The 18,233-nt window shown below is 48.1% G+C and overlaps 1 protein-coding gene across 1 annotated transcript in view; it reads left to right on the top strand.

Moving 5' to 3' along the window:
* POLE2 (DNA polymerase epsilon 2, accessory subunit) overlaps window positions 1–18,233 on the top strand; it is a 1,095,907-nt gene that overhangs the window by 320,171 nt on the left and 757,503 nt on the right. Inside the window, exon 9 of the mRNA XM_069637399.1 lies at window positions 2,047–2,095. Coding sequence (XP_069493500.1) covers window positions 2,047–2,095 — 49 coding nt within the window. The remainder of the gene's footprint in view (window positions 1–2,046; window positions 2,096–18,233) is intronic.

Here is an 18,233-nt window from a genome sequence, read left to right as displayed (position 1 = left end):
GAAGGAACATAGACATCTTACTACTTCTTCTCTCTTCTGTACTCACTCACGATAGTCATAAGGCTCCCTCACAGCAGAAAAAATACAATCAAAGGGACCTCCACACGTGAGTTAATTTGGGTACACTACACGTCACGTTAGGGATAATGTTACAGGCATGCCCATATCGACGTCCGCTTTCGATCCTCGAAAGACAAGATGCATTGCTCTGCGGTTACCACTAGATGTCGGACTATATGCAAATCATGTGAATCTTAGCAGATACAATTATCAGAAATGCTATTACGGTAAGTAATGCATGTCATATATGTCCTTTTTCAGTGTGTCTGGCCTTTTTATCGTCGTTCCTGTGTGCCTCCTTCTCGCCCCAGTACTTCCATTATTACTCTCCATTGGGTCATCCCTGTTCTTCTTTGTCTCAGTAGAAGTCAAGACTCTGGTCCTATGTAAATACATGGGTTGGATTGGTATAGGACTGGGATTTACCAGGTGGGGAGGTGTATAGGGTTGTGGGTGAGGGTGTTTACACCGCGTCTCCCTTGGATGTTCGTCCTTGTCCCTAGAGGGGGAATGTCTCCCCATGAGATCCTCCCGTATTGTATTAAGCTTGGGTAAGCCCTCCTCTTCCTCATCCTGGTATTGTTAATGAGACCCTCTACTCTTCTATAACACATAGAGGTATGGTGAACTAGAGGGGCCTGAGTGGGGTATGAGAAGAACGGGAAAACCAAAGGATTAAGTGGTTACCGCGTTCTCCCAGGGCTATCGTCACTGGTCCCATGAAGGGTTTCCCTCCCCATGAGATCCACCTGCTGAGTGCCACCCCTACGGGACTTACGGCCTCACCTTCCTGGCCTCATGAGAAGGGGCTCCCCTTATGGAAGAATGGATGTCATCACAGGATTCTGGACACCTTATTATGTACAGTGTGTTTTTATTTTTATCAAACTTCCCACACTTTATAAAAAGAAATGCATACCGTCTGATTTACTAAGCTAGAAAAAGTGTAAGTGGATGCCACTTATTTAGCTCAGTAAATCTGCCCCATAGATCTTTTTATGAACATTTGATTTAAATAAGACAAATCTGAAAATATTTTAGCTGAAATAATAAAATGACAAAAGTGCATTATTTAAGACCTACATTCATTAGAGAGTTTTCTTGTTTAATGTAATTACCTTCAATTTCCAGCTGTAGTTTAATCAGTACAATTAGGAAGGATAATTGATTACTGGCAAAACAGCGTATCCAAAATGTATTTGATTTAATCCTGCTTAAAGTGCAGATAAAAGTGCTGAAATATACTATTTTTATATTTGGCAATCCTATTGTAGCATCTTTGATGCTTTTGTCAGAGTGAAGATGTAAAGTATACTTCAAGTCTCCTCCTTCTTTGGAAGAAGATGGCAATACCACACATCCTCACAATCCAGTCTAATGATTTATCAATAAACAATTAATCTGAATACTTTTGTCCAGAAAGGGTTTTTAATTCCCTTTCCTATGCAACTTTGAGAGTCCTTACAACAGTTAAAATGTGGATTTCATCAAAATGGCTGTGATTTGTTTTGCCTGTTTCTGAACACTTTGAAGTGGGCTTTTGTATTATTGTGTTAATGGCATACTGACAATTTCATAAAAGAACATAAGACCGTGGTAAACCATACAAAACGGACAGTGCACATAACCGTTGTATTATACCTTGAACTGAAGGCAAACTTGATTTAAGAATGTGAGGTACAAGCATACTTTCGCAAATAGTATTTTAAAAATCGGTATAATTTTCAGTCTTCAATCGTCTGGGCAAACAAGACATGTTTAGTTATTGATCTTTTAAACCTATTGTAGATGAATATTAGGGAATTATTTTATGCTTGTATTCAACAATGTGTTGCTTTTTCTTTTTGTCATGTCACAGAAATGTGTATTTTTCTCTTGTCCAGAACGTGTCATTGCGGTGCATGACAATTTCTAGTCCAAGAAACCGTTTATTTTTCCAATAGCAGTTACCTTAAACAAGTGGTAATTTCCTTAACTCCTTTGTACCAGTTCCACAGTGGTCTATATACAGAGTCTTGCTTTGTTTTAGCTGAAGGTAAGGCATTTGCATACATTTGTGTTTGTATTGATGATTGTTGTGGACCAATGCATTCAGCACCTCCTACTAAAAATAAATATGAAAATCCAGCAATATGCTTTGAGTCATGAGTGTATTGTTGTGCAGCAAATTTGTGTTTGCAAATTAAGGTACAAATTAATTATTCGCTAGTTCATATTCAGTGCCAAATCAGTATGGACCACTTCCCTCTGGGCAGGTGGTTTCCCTCATTGTGACTGAAGTCTAAATCACTTTTGATGACCTATCTTTAAAGGGTGTTCAAATTGCATGTCCACATGGCGGCAGTAGCTCGTTGTGGGTGGGTTGACGACATCTGTGCATATGGCATCCCCCCTCCCCATTCACCCCATAAAAAATGCAGGCTTTCCAACAAAATACTAATGTCCAAGCATAGTCCTGCACTACATGAAGAACAAGTGACCATCACAAAGAATAAGAGAACACGTTTGCACTGTACAACGATGTGCTTATTTTAGTTTTATAATGTGCAAACTGTGGTGTGCTGGAGAAAGGAGACGGACAAAGGGGTAACGTTTCCACTGTGCTCTTTAAATAATAGTGAAAAAGGCCCATCTTTCCTTACCGTAAAGGGTTTTCCGTACCTAACTAAAGAATAACGGGGGGTGCTCGTCACCAGGGTGATTGTCCAACTCAGTGTCTGTCCTCTGTCCAAACTAGCCTACTTTAGCCCTACCACCAACAAAAGACCAGAGGCCTAGCAGAGCATGCTCCCCTTTCACCTGTACCTAGCATGCTCTGATAGTCCTCTAGTTTATGTATTGTATTGTATATTTAAATAGCACTCTTTCCCCACTTGTTGGCCTCAATGGGCTTTTTCCTCGGTTGAACACACTTGGTGACTGTATTCGGTGTGGTTGGAAAGTTCTAGGGGGTTTAATTTAGTAGATGCGTGTGTGCATGTTGCTGTTCTTTGACTTGGGTGGCTGGCAAGCCGCAACTAAGCAGCCCAAGAGAGGACTCATGGGTGGGTGCTGGTGCAGGTTAGAGATAGTTCACTATTGTTGAGAGAGTCTATGTGTGGCAAGCTATACCAAATTCCTTTTGGGTGGTGGTCACCGGAAGCTAGTGGTAGAGTTGTTGAGGTACGTGAGATGTTTTAGTCTGTGTGTAACAACATTAAAACCTTCACTGATGATAACAAGTCAGGAGTTTTGCTCCATCATTGCAATATCCAAGAACTAAGCAATACACGGCTACAACCAATGGTTATGAACCACCCACTAGCGCCATTACTTAACAAGGTTTGTCACACCACCCAGAAACTCACACATTGGGAACTTTGGAGTTTTGGTGCCCAGTCAAACCATGTGTTTGGGCGCAGGTCGCACTACAGCAAACCACTAATTTTACCAGCTAGTGCAGGGGCCGCCATCTCTTCAACTCCAATCAACTGCACCCACTAACAAAAGACATTAACATAAATAGTTCCAGGAGAATGATTCCCTTCTCCTTGTTCAATGGGATCAGCCTTATGGCTGTACTTCTTAGACTTTGGTAACAGTTCAGATTCTGCCTGTGTAGAGAATACCAGGAGAAATGACCCCCTTCAGCAACTGCAACCTTCTCTTGGTTAACTTGGTCAGTTTCATAGCTGTTGTTTGGTAACCTTTTACCTTAGTTTCTGATTCAACAAGTATATGCAATACCAGGAGAATGACTCCATTCTCCTGGTTCCGTTGGTTCAGCCACTGGCTAGATTTGGATAACTACCTGCAACAGTTTTTATCAACCTTTGCAATTCTTCTCAGTCTTCTCTTAGGGTTTGCTTAAAGGTCGTACACTCCTTTTGTTTCCAATACAGTTATTTCTTGCCTTTCTTTACCTTCTTGCTTATGGTAAGAACTTAGTGTCCTTGGTTGCTTCTACCACTCTGACAAAGAAGAATTATCTTGTCGTACTCCTTGGCATCCCTCTTAAGGCTAGAGCATTGAGGGAGACTGTTCCTGATATGTTCTTTTCTTTTAAACTCTTTAACACAACAACTAAGACGATGAAGATGGCTATGAGTTGTTTGACCGAAGTCAATATATTCGCGGCGGAATTGACATGTAGTCGGTTTCACCGCAAATATATTTGACCTTCAGTCATCCAACCCAATTCCCTGTCCCACCTGCAGCGCTATATCACTCCCCCCACCTCTCCCACCCTGCTTACCTTTTTCGCCAGCCGCTGGTGCCTCTATTTTACCTCTTCAGTGTCAGTTCCGTCCCTCCAATGCAGGTCGAAGCGGAAGCCGCAGGGGCCCTTATTTAATTTTTTTAGTACCCCCAGAAGCCCATAATACCAAACATGGGGAGCAGGGTCACCCCTGAACCCCCTGCTCCTCATGTTTGGTATAATTGGTTTCGATTTTTTTATTTTTTTATTTTATTTTTTTTAGTGGCCAAATTCGGCCAATTTTTTCCATACAGACGCATTTTTTCAATCAAATTGGTCAATACCTAATAAGATCACTTGTGATGTAATCTCCACACTTCATATTTCCGTCGCAACTCTGAAGGCGAGGGAGATTACTGCCAAGGCTTTCTTTCCATTCACTATTCTTGATACTACTGATGAGTCGAGGGAGATTACTCCCGATGCCTTCTTTACATTTTGCACCCTTCCCCAATCCCCTACTGGGTCTCCTGTGACTCCCGTTGCCTCTTCTTTGGTGGGGACAAGTCACCTGTCCTTCCTGGGGTGTTGGGTTGCTGCGCTCTTTGAGAAACCTGAAGGTGTCTGTAAGGAGAGACGGGACCACTTTGGTGCCTGAACTGAATTCTTGTCTTTATTGACAAAAATCAAATAAAGCATAAAAATCAAAATAATTCAGGAGAGTCTTTGTCTTTTCTCAGTGTGGGCAAAAAAGGAAAAGAAATGGAAATAAACAAACAGCCCAAGCTCCTTTAAAGTCTCTTCTGGTGGTTCCCAGTATAAGGATGAACTCTCTTGCTCTTATTCCTCCTAATCTTCGTAAACCCAGTAGTGATCGGATGCTTTTTCCTCCACGTCCTGCCGATTCTGAAAAGGGTCGGAAAAGAACACATTAGTACGTCGTTATTCTTCCCCTTAAAAAGGGGCTGGTAGCTGATTAGCCAATCAGGTTCAAACATACATTGAAGGTTATATGCCCCGCCCCTTTCCTCTCACAATGCGATACTCTGTACTGCCTCGCCCTGTGGCATCAGCGTTAGGAACTTTGCGTCCCTTCCCTCAGTTCCACCCCCGCCAGGTAGGCTTATTTGACACACTCTGGGTTCTTTTATTTTCGGTGGACTTAAGTTGTTTAAATCAGAATGGGTAATGTAATTGCCTATTCCTGCTGGTGCGGTCTTCTGTGCCTCCCCTGAAGCACCTATGTAAAGGCTTTCCGTTGGTCTGAACCTTTCCTGGTCAACTTCCCCACGTTTTAGTGCAGCGGCCATGTTAGGCTGCGTCTCTCCTGCTTCACTCGTTCTTTCTCGGCCCGCTTCCCCACGTGTCAGTGCAGCGGGCGTGTTTGGCTGCGGTGCTCCTGCTTCACTCCTACTCTTACGTCCCGTCCCCTTTCCTCCATACTGTGTGGGCGTCCCTTCCAAGGGACTGGATACGGAACCTTTTTCACCAGAAAAAAAACCTTCCCCTTTAAATTTAGAGGTGCGTGGGGGCGTGGCCCAGGGAGCATGCGCTGTCCTGACTCCGCTGTCCGGTGCCACACCTCAGACCCCTTTTCTGCGTCGATGGGAACGGGCCGAATTCACCAGCGCTCCTGGGTTTGGCTTCGGCCATGTAATACCACGCGCTGATACTTATTTGTCTTTTTTTTGTCTCATCTGTCATTCAGGTACTCTGTCCGCAGGCGTCACACTCATCCCCGGCGCATGTCGACTTCTGCAGGGTTCAGCAGGTGTCCATCCTGCAACTGGCTTTTCCCAACTTCAGACCCCCTGCCCTCTGCCTACGTTGCCTTGGCCCAGACCACGGTTGGCAATCGCGTTCAGCGTGTGACTCGCTGTCCTCGAAGGTGCTGAAGAACAGAGTAGCCAGGTGGAGGGAGCTCTTCCCCGATCCCAAGGATGAAGTGCTGCACTGCCTGGATGTCAGGCTTGCCCTAAAATTCTACTTGAGCACGACCAAGGGCTTCCGCAAGTCGGACGGTCTGTTTGTCACGTTCGCAGGCTAGAGGCCAGACTATCAGGCCTCTAAGACCTCCATATCCCGCTGGATGGTCTCTGCCATCAAGGAAGCGTACGAGGGCAAGCACAAGCCGCTCCCGGCTAACATGCACGCCCATGCAGTCAAGGCCAAGGCAACGGCCATCGCCTGCCAGCACCACGTCCCTGGACAAGTCATAAGCAGTGCGGCCACTTGGGCCTCTCCCTTGGCTTTCTGCAAGCATTACTGTTTGAATGTCGGCTCTAGATCTGATGCAGGTTTCGGACAGGCGGTTCTCAGGAACCTATTTGTTTAAGGAGGGTCTCCTCTCCAGCCTGGGGCTACAATCAGTTGTAATGGGCCATACAGTATGGAGGAAAGGGGTCAGGACGTAAGAGTAATTATCAGTTACTCGCCGTAGTGACTAACATACTCCTAGTCCATAGTCCTCTTTCGTCCATACGTCCCACCAACCTCCCCCCTAATAATACTGGTGTCATTAGGCAATGTCAAATCTACTGTCGATGCGTCAATGGGGACTGAGGTGTGGCGCCATAGGGCGGAGTCAGGGCAGCGCATGCTCCCTGGGGCGTGCCCCACGTGGCTTCTAAATTTAAAAGGGGAAAAAGGGTTTTTCTGGTGAAAAAGGTTCAGTCTTCTGTCCCTTGGAAGGGACGCCTATACAGTATGGAGGAAAGGGGACTATGAACTATGTCATAGTCACTATGGTGAGTAACTTCATCATTTCTTACCCAGCCCGCTTCCCCACATGTCAGTGCAGCGGCCATGTTTGGCTGCGGTGCTCCAGCTTCGTCCATTGTCGGAGTATCAGTCGTTTTTGGCAGTGCTGCTCCTTTGGTTTTTCCCCTACGTTGAGGCTGTCAAGTTGATTATGGGGACCCCACCATTCGCCCTCGTAGGGGTCATGCTCTCCTTCCCTAGTGTCATGTTGCACGAACTTGTATCCCTTGCAGTGTCTCCCTGTTCAATCCCCGGGGATCTGTCATCCAGGTGGCCAGGACGCAGCTATTGCTATTGGATCCGGTTCCTGGGCGTGGACCAGTGAGAGGGATCACCTGGATGGGGGGTCCTCAGGGAGTGGGACACCAACGGGTGAGACACTGCATCCCCCTTCCTTTGACACCTTTTCCCCCCTCTCATGTAGGACATTCTAAACCACAGCCCCTCCCCCTTTCCAACACAAACATTTTCGCACAACACAAAGGACAACAAACTAACACCAGAGCCGTTTACCTGACCTGTCCCAATACAAGGGTCAGACAATTCATCAGAATCGCACACAACTGATGCCCCTTTCCCTTCCCCACAGGGATAAAGGTGGAGCCAGAGAGCACAGTGTGAACACGGCAGACAGCACAGCAAGATTGCTAATCACGCGTGGCAGTTCAAGAGAATGAGAAAGGCTGCAGGAATAGAGAGGGTGGCGAGGAAAGAAGTGACCTTTCCCTTTTCATTCCAGACCCGCAGAACCTTCCTGGAAGGGAGCCTAAGACCGCGAACAAAGGTACAAGGTTCTTGCAGCAGATGTCAACTGTACACGGGATAAGCTTATGTCGATAAGCAGGACCGAAGGAAGTTCCTGCACCCGTGGTACCGGCCTTGACTCCAGGAAAGCCAAAAGACATGCGGTTCATCACAGCCCGTGAGTCGGTTGAATGAGGAGCACAAAGTGGTACGTTTGAACCAAATTTATTCAACTGTGTGAAGAACTGTAAAAGTATTACAGGGAGGCCAGCTGCAGAGGGAAAACAGGCCATAGGAGAGTCGCTGGAAGAGGTCCAAGTGGTCATACAAGCGGTCTAGTAAAATCCCAGCGCAATCGAAAGACTTTGATCTACAAACTAAGTGAAAGCAAGGGAAGTGAATCCCACAAATGCCAGGGAATGTGAAGTTGAGAAGAGTGAACCCGACGGAGGGATGTCCATTCAATCTGTTTAAAAAGACATTAAGATTTGTGAAAGAGGGCTGAAGCCATCACCGGAGTACTGCCAGTCAAGAGGGGTCTGAGCCCGAACGAGGGAGATCCGTGGGTGAAGCCATCATCCGAACTTGAAGTAAGGCAAGAACTGACAAACTGTGGAATGAGACAAATGGGACGGGTCAGTGCCCAGAAGAGGGGGACCTAGGAGTGAACACACCACCCAGTGAACATTGGAAACCCACTTTCTTTTGTTAAAGGAACTTTTGATATCATTAACAAACTTTCTGGGGATTTGGGCTCAGAAGAGGTAAATCCTGGGGTGAAAGTCATCACCCAAAGCCCATTGAAAAGAGACTGTGTATTTGTTTTGTTAGTTGAATACGTCAGGTCCTCAAAGGCAAGAGCTTTTCATGAAAGCAAGACTTGGCCATCGACAATCCTGAGAGCAGCCATTAGAACTGTCGTTTCATGCTGGAGGAGCCCGACTCTGTACTGTGCTCCAAGCTCCCATTTTACCCCGTGTCCAAAACGTGGGGAAGGGAGACCCAGGCTACTGCATCCTGACATATTATTTGAGAACATTTCTTTCTTTTCTTGAGAACTATCCCACACCCCTTTTTGTATTAGTTGTTAGGTTTGGCAATAGGTTTCCAAGTATAGGCCCTTTTTATTTTGACACAACGCCACTAGGATTGTCTTATTTTTCATTTGGTGGTCGATACTTGCACGCAACTTAGATTTAGGTTTAGAATAGGCGTTTTCCAACCTGCATACAGAATGAATTGTTCAATAATCGCCCTTGAAATGCGATCACTTGTGTCTGTCTTAATTATTGCCACCATGACTTCCTCACAGCTCCCTCTGAATGTTCTTGCTTCTCGTTCCGCTGCCAAGCTTGGGCTCTGCTGGGTCTCCAGACAGGCGGTTTTGGCGCAGTTAATGAACCGCTCGGTCCACATCCTTGATGTCACGCCTCCGTCAGTTGGTTCCCAACTTTCGGTCATGCCTGCTCTCCGTCGGCCTGCAAAGGACTTCTGCTGTCTGCATTTTCCCGACTGGAGGTTTGCTTCCATGGCGTAGCTTCTTGCTTCCAGGCTGGAACTTTTCGGGTCTGCCAGGCTTCACGCCTGCTTCGCTCTTCTTTGAGTCCTTTCTCCATTGTTGTCATACAGCTGGGTTCTCCACAGCGGAGTATCATAGTCATTTGTCTGTGTCCATTGTGTATTCTTCACGCGTCCTCTGGGCCACCTGTTCCTAGTACTTTCTGTACGTAGCAAAGGAGTAGTTTGTATAACTCCACCAATCATCTTCTTCAAAGTATTCTTTGAAGATGACTTGAGATGCGACTGTTCATTTTAGGCTTCTCTGTTTTGATGGTATCAATTCTTAAGGGATGAAAGCAAGGAGTTTTGCAATAACAGTCGTGCTTTCAGATTGTTTCTCAAAAGATTTTATGGTCTCCAGGGCTGGTCGCCTTATGCAAGTTATCTTCTTTCCCACGACCTGCGGTCGTTTATATATATTTCTGAGGCTTGTGGAATCTGCTAAGATCACATGCCGTGCATAGGCCGACATCTAGTGGAAGCTGCGGAGTATTACAGTTGGTTTTTCGAAACTCGAAAATTGGCGTCGACCTAGGGCGTGCCAGTAATACTATTCATAGTGTGACGTCCACTGTACCCATGATCCCTCACGCCTGTAGGACCCTCAGATTGCTTCCAACAAGTAGGGCAGAAAAAAACATAGTTGCGGAGTTCCCTGACTTTCAGCCATTTTGTCATAATTCATCTAAAATTCCCCGTTCTTTAAATCCCACGTCGAGATTCCGAAGATCGACGCCGGTCCGAACAACGAACAGCCATCGAGACTGCACGGCGGACTTTGGGCCTCGGAAGGCCTCTGGCCTCGGCCCAGGCTTCAGAAGGCCTCTGGCCTCAGCCCTGCGAGTAGGGAGAGTGGAGGGTGGACATATTCGCACTCTTTTATTTCCTACATATCCCGCTGCCATAAAGTAACATATGTAGAGTACTCCATTTAAATTCTGTCCCAAGTGAAACCGTTAGTTTCCTTGGGTAGATAAGCATAACACCTGTAATCTCTGTCTGCCTAGGGATCACCCCAAAGCTAACTGCAGAGCGTGTAAGCTCTTTAAAGCTAAAACACTAACGGACCGCTCCACTAAACATTGGGCCCATTACGCCAGGCAGCTCGAGGCCATGGAGGCGGTGGGTTCCTTCAGTGATGGCAGCAATGCCGCCGTATCGGACGGCAAGGGCACAGGGGTGTCGATAGACACCCAACCGCGAGTCCCCTGCCTTGGAGGATTGTCCGGCGGGGCAGTTATGGGGACTACACCCGGCGACATGAGCGCTACCCACACTACTGCACCTAAACACACTAGCCCCAGCCGAGACTCGACACGCGTGTCGAGTGATCGGAAGAAAGAGGCACAAAGAGAGCGGTCCACAGTTTCGGTGTCCTCTGGGCGTTCCAGGTCACGATTGCCTCACGGCAACCGTCCACGATTGCCAAAGGTGCCTCGCTCCCCAAAGTTACAGAGGTATGGCCACCGAAGACGAAACTGACCTCTACCTCCAAGCAGCACGCTTAAAGTCGGCTCCGGCAGTCCTTTCCAAGTCTGCCTCCGAGCCTCGACACACAGAACCTAGCCAACTCACCCCCGAATCTCGATGCCAGGCGTCGAAAGATTCAGAGAAGGCCAAAGACTCGGGGAAATATGCCTCTACTCATGGTAAAGGGGAGAAACCGCAGAAGAAGTCATCAGAGAAAACATCTGTACCCCAGGTCCAGAAGGACAAACATAAATCTTTGGATAAAGGTAAATCTAAGACCCCTGACCCTGTCACTAGGCCCAAAGTTGTCCCTCCCACTACATAGGATATGGGAATAGAAGAGGAACCTCAGCAAGAGGTGTTCATTCCCAGTTCCAGGGAATGGAGCTCTGATGACATCGACAGGGTGATGAGAAGAATGTCTTTTATGGCTAATTTCTATGAGGAAAAACCCTGATTATTTTCTGAGCTCTCAGAATACCCCTGACACCTCTACTCCTTCAGGATCCAAAGACCCTCAGCCTCCTAGTAAGAGACCTATTAATGAGACTCCAGCTCAGGGTCTGATTTCAGACCCACTCTCTATTCAACCTTACCATCAGTATGCTGAAGACCCAGACATACAAATACTGGATGACCAAGCAGGGGTCGATTATTACAGAGACAATGAGGATGTGGAGGAGGAAGATGAGGCAGAGGCCTATAGTCTAGACTCACCTATTCCCAAAGATCCACCGGTCAATGTGAATGAGGTCTTAACTAAAGCTGCAGAGCACTTTCAGATAGACACTCAAGGGGCTCAAGAAGAGAGGGACTTTGCAGAGGAAATCATCGGGGACAAGAAGTCCATTGCCCAAGCCATACCAATTCTGAAGCCTATCAAACGCAGAATTGACCCCTCTGTCCTAACCCCGGCAGTCAACCCCAGAATTGAAAATGTATTCAGGGCCGCCCCTTCGACCCACTTTACATAAGGGGTCAGCTTAAGCCCCACTCATTGGTAGTTACTACCACCAGGAAAGAGCGGGGACACCTCTAGCATCATCTGAAGCTCCCCCAGACAAGGAGAGCAAGAGGATATATGTTCTAGGAAGGAAAGTGGCCTCCACTTCTGCTTACCAGGCGAATACTACCACTCTGCTGGCAAGTTATAATTGTCACCAATGGGAGCAAGTAGCTGCCCTCATTGCATCCGCACCAGAACCACTAAAGGGCCAGTTAGCCCAGATTGCGTCGGAGGGTAGATCAGTGTCCGGGTGCATTCTGAAGGCGACTTTTGATGCAGCAGACCATGCAGGCCGGCTCATCGCAGAGAGCACCGTCATCAAGAGACACGTTTGGCTGAGACAGTCAGGGTTCAAACCCAAGACCCAGGCTACTCTTATCGACATGTCGGTGGAACCAAATGTCTTGTTTGGGAAAGCGGTAGAGGAGGTACTCAAAACTGCCAAAGAAGACTACGATACCCTAAGGTCCCTGGGAAAATTAACTAACAAACTAAAAAATAATTTTAGTCGCTCATGTGGCCAAAATTCCCAGAGGGGTTCTAATTACTCAAAGGGGGAGGGTACATCGTGGGGTGGCAACCAACAAACTGCCCAAAGTTACGCCAGAGGTAACAAGAGGGGTCGTGGTAGAGGGAGAGGCAGCCCAGGCAGCCCAGGTAGAGGCGGTACGCCTCCCAGCAAACAGTGACGCTCCGCTCAGGGTCCCTTCCCATGCATCCCCAGTAGGGGGGCGCATTTCCACCTTCACCCAGGTATGGGTAGAGATCACCTCGGACAGATGGGTGTTGTCCACAGTGTCCGCGGGATACTGCATCGAACTGTTGGTGCGTCCCCGCAACCACCCTCCAAGACGAAAAATACACTCCTTGGACCACCAAAAGATCCTCCTCAAGGAAATCTTCTCTCAAAGGATGCGATAGAACTCGTCCCGGGCAACCAGGTAAACAAGGATATTTATTCAACTTACTTCCTTGTGCCAAAAAAAGATCTGACAATGCGCCCAGTATTAGACTTACGCCCTGCAAAAAAGTATGTCAAGCCCCAAAAACTTTGCATGACTACACTCCAAGAGGTAATCCCCCTCCTAGAAAGAGAAGATTACATGGCAACATTGGACATCAAAGATGCCTATTTTCATATTTCCATGTTCCCAGCGCCCAGAAGATTCTTGCGCTTCAAGGTGGACAGTCAGCACTACCAGTTCAAGGTGCAGCCCTTCGGTATAACCTCGGCTCCAAGAGTATTCACCAAGCTACTGGCGGTGGTGGCGGTGCACCTACGCAGGGAGGCAATCCCAGTGTACCCTTACCTGGACGACTGGCTCATCACGGTGGAAACCCCAGTAATTTGCAGATCCAACATCCAAAGAACGATCAACCTCCTCTTCGAATTGGGTTTCTCAATCAACGAGAACAAATCAAGCCTGGTGCCAAGCACCTCCAAACAGTTCCTAGGAGCTGTCCTAAATACTCAAGAGGGGTTGGCCTTTCCATCAGAGGAAAGAATTCGGAATCTACTACTGCAAATTCCTCAATATCAGTCCAGTCGCCAGATAAGGGTGCGCAAAGCGTTGTTTGCTAGGCATGATGGCGTCATGTATTTACCTGGTTCTCCACGCGCGCCTGCGCATGCAACCCATGCAGTAATGGTTGGCGAAATAGTGGTCTCAGGCAAGTGATCAGTGGGACGATCTAGTCGTCGTTTCGCCAACACTAGTACAGAGTCTTCGCTGGTGGACAAGAGAGAACCTGTCAAAGGGGAAACCCTTTTACGATCCAGAGATACAGGCAGTAGTCATTACAGACGTGTCCCTGTCAGGGTGGGGAGCACACCTCCTTCACCACACAGCTCAGGGTCTCTGGTCTCACAGAGTGGCCAAGAATCACATCAGTCTGCTAGAACTTCTGGCAGTCTTCACAGTGCTTCGAGCGTTCGAACCCCACCAGTTGAACCTGTCAGTGCAGATCTTAACAGACAGCACAACGGCAATGTTTTACATAAACAAACAAGGGGGCACTCATTTGCCAAATCTGTCCAGGCTTGCCCAGAAAATGTGGGCATGGGCACTCAGACGGAACATTTACCTGTCATCTCAACATGTTCCAGGGGATCTCAATTTACTAGCAGACGCTTTGAGTAGAGATCCCCTCCCAGAAGAACACAAATGGTGTTTACATGAAGAATTCGTAGGAGACCTCTTCTCACAGTGGGGTTTCCCCACTATAGACCTATTCGCCACAAGCGAAAACAGACAATACCCAGGATTCGCATCCAGGTTCCCTCAAACAGGCTCCAAGGGGAAAGAAAGCCCTATGGATGAACTGGTAAGGGATGTTTGCCTATGCTTTTCCACCAACCCAGCTCCTCTCATGAGGAAGGTGATCAACAAGATGCACAGGGAATCGATGACGCTCATCCTAGTTGCTCCCATGTGGGCGAGGCAACCGTGGTTCCCACACCTGCGCAGACTGGCAGTGTGCAAACCCATCAAACTCCCATGCTGGCACAACCTTCCCTCCCATCACAGAGGACAAACGGTGTGCATCCTCAACCCAACTCGATGAACTTGGCAGCATGGCTCCTGAAGTCAGAGTTTGGCCATCTCAACCTACCAATGAGATGCATGGAAATCCTTAAAGAATCAAGGAAACTGAATACAAGACACTTTTACTTTGATAGGTGGAAAAGATTTGTTATCTGGTGCCAGAATAAACAAATCAACCCAGTTGATTGCACTCCTTCCGATATAGTCACCTACATGCTGTACTTTCTGGATGCAGGGTTGGTATTTAATTCACTCAAAGTACACCTGCAGCGCTGTCAGCCTACACCACCTCCCATACCAAAGTCTCATGGTGGAAGGTGCCAGTTGTCAAAGCCTTTATGGAAGGGGTAAAGAGACTCCACCCTCCAATTTCTAACCCACCACCAGGGTCGAACCTTAATGTGGTGCTTGCTAACCTCATGGGCCCCCCCTTCGAACCCATCCATAAAGCAAGTCTCAAACACCCGACTTAAAAGATTGCCTTCTTAGTAGCCATTAAATCTATAAGAAGGGTCAGCGCAATTCAGGCTCTGTCAGTGCAGGATCCTTTCTTTTCTGTTCATAAGGATAAACTGGTTCTACAAACTCACCCTATGTTCTCACCTAAATTCATTTCAAAATTCCAAGTTAACCAGTCCATTGAGCTACCGGCCTTCTTCCAAGAACCCAAAAGCTCTGCCGAGGTGAAACTACACACACTAGATGTGCGAAGAGCGGTCCTCTACAATGCAGACAAGACCAGACCGCTAAGAAAGACAGACCAACTGTTCGTCTCCGTAGCTACAGGCAGAGAGGGAGATCGCGTCTCTAAAGGTGCCATCTCGAAATGGAGTCAGATGTATCCCGCTGTTACTCCCTTATTGAAAAACCACTGCCTTTTACGCCAAGAGCCCATTCAACAAGAGGCACGGGAGACACTCTGGCTTTCATTGCAAATGTACCCTTGGACACCATTTTCAAAGCAGCTACATGGAGCTCTATTCACAATTTTACTCAGCACTACTGCATTGACGCTCATTCCAAGACAGATACTCAAGTGGGACAAGCGGTTCTAAGACATCTGTTCGTTCATGACCCTTCTCACATCCCACCTCCTTCTTCTAAAACTGCTCGCTAATCTATGCACAGCATGTGATCTAAGCAGATTCCACAAGCCTCAGAAGGGATACATTACTCGCCGTAATCGTATTTCTGATGCTTGTACCGGCTTAGCTTCACATGTGCCCGCCCTTCCTCCCCTCTGAGAGAAGGCGCATGGATGCTTGTAGTCTTATCTATCTGCTTGGATAATCTGTACTCCCGCTACTCCTCATGTCAGAAAAACAATCTGAAGGTCCTTCACGCGTGAGGGATCATGGGTACAGTGGACGTCACACTAGGGATAGTATTACTGGCACGCTCTTGGTCGATGCCCATTTCCGAGTTTCGAGAAACAAACTGTAATACTCTGCAGCTTCCACTAGATGTCGGCCTATGCACAGCATGTGCATCTAAGCAGATACAAGCATCAGAAATACGATTACGATGAGTAATGTATTTATATATATATATGTATATATTTCTGAGGCTTGTGGAATCTGCTTAGATCACATGCTGTGCATAGGCCGACATCTAGTGGAAGCTGCGGAGTATTACAGTTTGTTTTTCGAAACTCGAAAATGGGCGTCGACACAGGCATGCCAGTAATACTATCCCTAGTGTGACGTCCACTGTACCCAAGATCCCTCACACGTCTAGGATCCTCAGATTGTTTTTTTCGGCCATACTGGTCGGAAGCGTCTTGCGGAGTCCCCTGGCCTTAGCCATACTTTTGCTAATGATTGAAGTTAAAATTATTTATTGACATCCTTCCCCACCCCAACGTCGACCCTCGACGACGGCTGGAGAAGACATTGACCGTCGGCTGCTGCACGACGAATCTGGGCCTCGGAAGGCCGCTGGCCTCAGCCCGGGCCTAGTAGGCCGCTGGCCTCGGCCCTGCAAGTAGGGAGAGTGGGGGGTGGTACATACTCTTCACTCTTGGTATATAGGTACACCTTATATATTCCTACACTTACCAGCCCGCTGCCTCAAGGTGCGTATGGAGGGTACCCCTTTTCAATTCTGCCCCAAGTGCAACCGCAAATACCCTTGGGTCGACAGGCACGCCACGTGCAATCTCTGCTTGCCGAGGGACCACCCCGAAGCGAACTGCAGAGCGTGTAGTAGGTTTAAGCCTAAGACACTTAAGGACCGTTCGACAAAGCGTTGGGCCCACCACGCCAGGCAGGCGGCCATGGCAGCGGAGGGCACCTTCAGCGATGGCAGCGACGCCGTACTTTCGGACGGCGAGGGCATTACGGCGTCGAAAGACTGCCGAGCGCAGGTCCCCGACCTCGGAAGGTTGTCCGGCAGGGCGGCTATGGGGAAGACCCCCGGCGACGCAAGCGCTACACACCCTACACACACAAAGCACACTAAGTCCAACCGAACCTCGACGACGTCGACTTCTCGGAAAGAGGCACAGATAGAACGGTCCGACTCGGTGTCCTCTGGGCGCTCTCGATCGAGATCGCCTCATGATGCAAGGCAATCATCCACTCTTGCCAAGAGTGCCTCGCTCCCTAGATTAACGGAAGTTCGATCGTCGGAAGACGAAGACGACTTCCACCCCCAGGCCGCGCTCCAGGAGACCGAGGCCGCAGTTAACACCAGCGAGGCCCCACGCTCGAAACACACAGATACCTCTCCCGACCCTCGACGCCAGGCGTCGAAAGTCTCTGGGGCCTCCAAGGGGCAGGGAAAACATTTTTCCACGCACGGGGAGGGGGGGAAACAGCGGAAAGCACAGCCTTCCACTCCTAGGCAGACAGACAAACACAAATCTACTGGGACATCAACATCCAGCAAGGGTACCCTTGTTAAGTCCTCTAAGTTGCCTACTAAAGTCATACCCTGTTCCAAAGAATGGTCCAGTGAAGACATAGACAGGGTCATGTCAAGGATGTCTTCCTTAGCTGATTTTTATGACAAAAACCCAGAACATTTCCTTTCGTATGACCCTCAAGGGGCCACACCCTCAGGCTCCTCTGATCCTATCCCCCTAAGTAAAAAGGCCCGGTTCGAAAGACCTGAACCCTTAGAGGTGCAGCATTATTCTACTCCATACTCTACTCCACACCCCAGATACCAAGGACAGCCTTTCCCTGAAAGGGACCAGGAGTTTGAAATTATGGAGGAACAAACCGGGACTGAATACTATGCGGATGATGAGGACCTGGAGGAGATAGAAGATGAGCAGGAAATTTACAGAGTAGATTCCCCGGTAGAGAGCGAAGCCCCAGTTACCGACTCGCCAGTTGATAACCAGCCCCTCCTTAATGAAGTTCTCGCTCGCGCAGCAGAACACTTTCACATCGACACCCATGGTGTACAGGAGGAAAGGGACTTCGCAGAAGAGTTGGTGGGAGAGAGGAGGCCGGTCGCTCAGACCATCCCTATCCTTAAATCCATCCAACGTAGAATAGATCCATCCCTGGTGAATCCTAACCTCACCAGAGCCGTCAACCCCAGAGTTGAAAAACTTTTTCGGGCAGCCCAGTCTGACCCTCTTTATATAAGAGGACATCTTAAACCAGACTCCCTAGTGGTTACCAACACTCGGAAGAGGGCTGGGACACCCTTATCGTCGTCAGAAGCTCCTCCCGACAAGGAGAGCAAAAAACTGTACGGGTTTGGCAGGAAGGTAGCCTCAACGTCCGCCTACCAAGCAAGGATTGCAAACTCCACCACCCTGTTGGCAAGTTACAACTGCCATCAATGGGAAGAGGTCGCGGCGCTCATAGCCTCTGCTCCTGAACCGTTAAAGGGCCACTTGGCTCGGATCTCGGCAGAAGGGAGAGCCGTGTCTGGTTGCATATTAAAAGCAACT

Source organism: Ambystoma mexicanum, chromosome 14 (assembly GCF_040938575.1).
Source record: "Ambystoma mexicanum isolate Mex_15411 chromosome 14, UKY_AmexF1_1, whole genome shotgun sequence".
Taxonomy (NCBI): domain Eukaryota; kingdom Metazoa; phylum Chordata; class Amphibia; order Caudata; family Ambystomatidae; genus Ambystoma; species Ambystoma mexicanum.
Note: the sequence above shows the minus strand (reverse complement) of the source record. Positions and strands in the feature narration are given on the sequence as shown.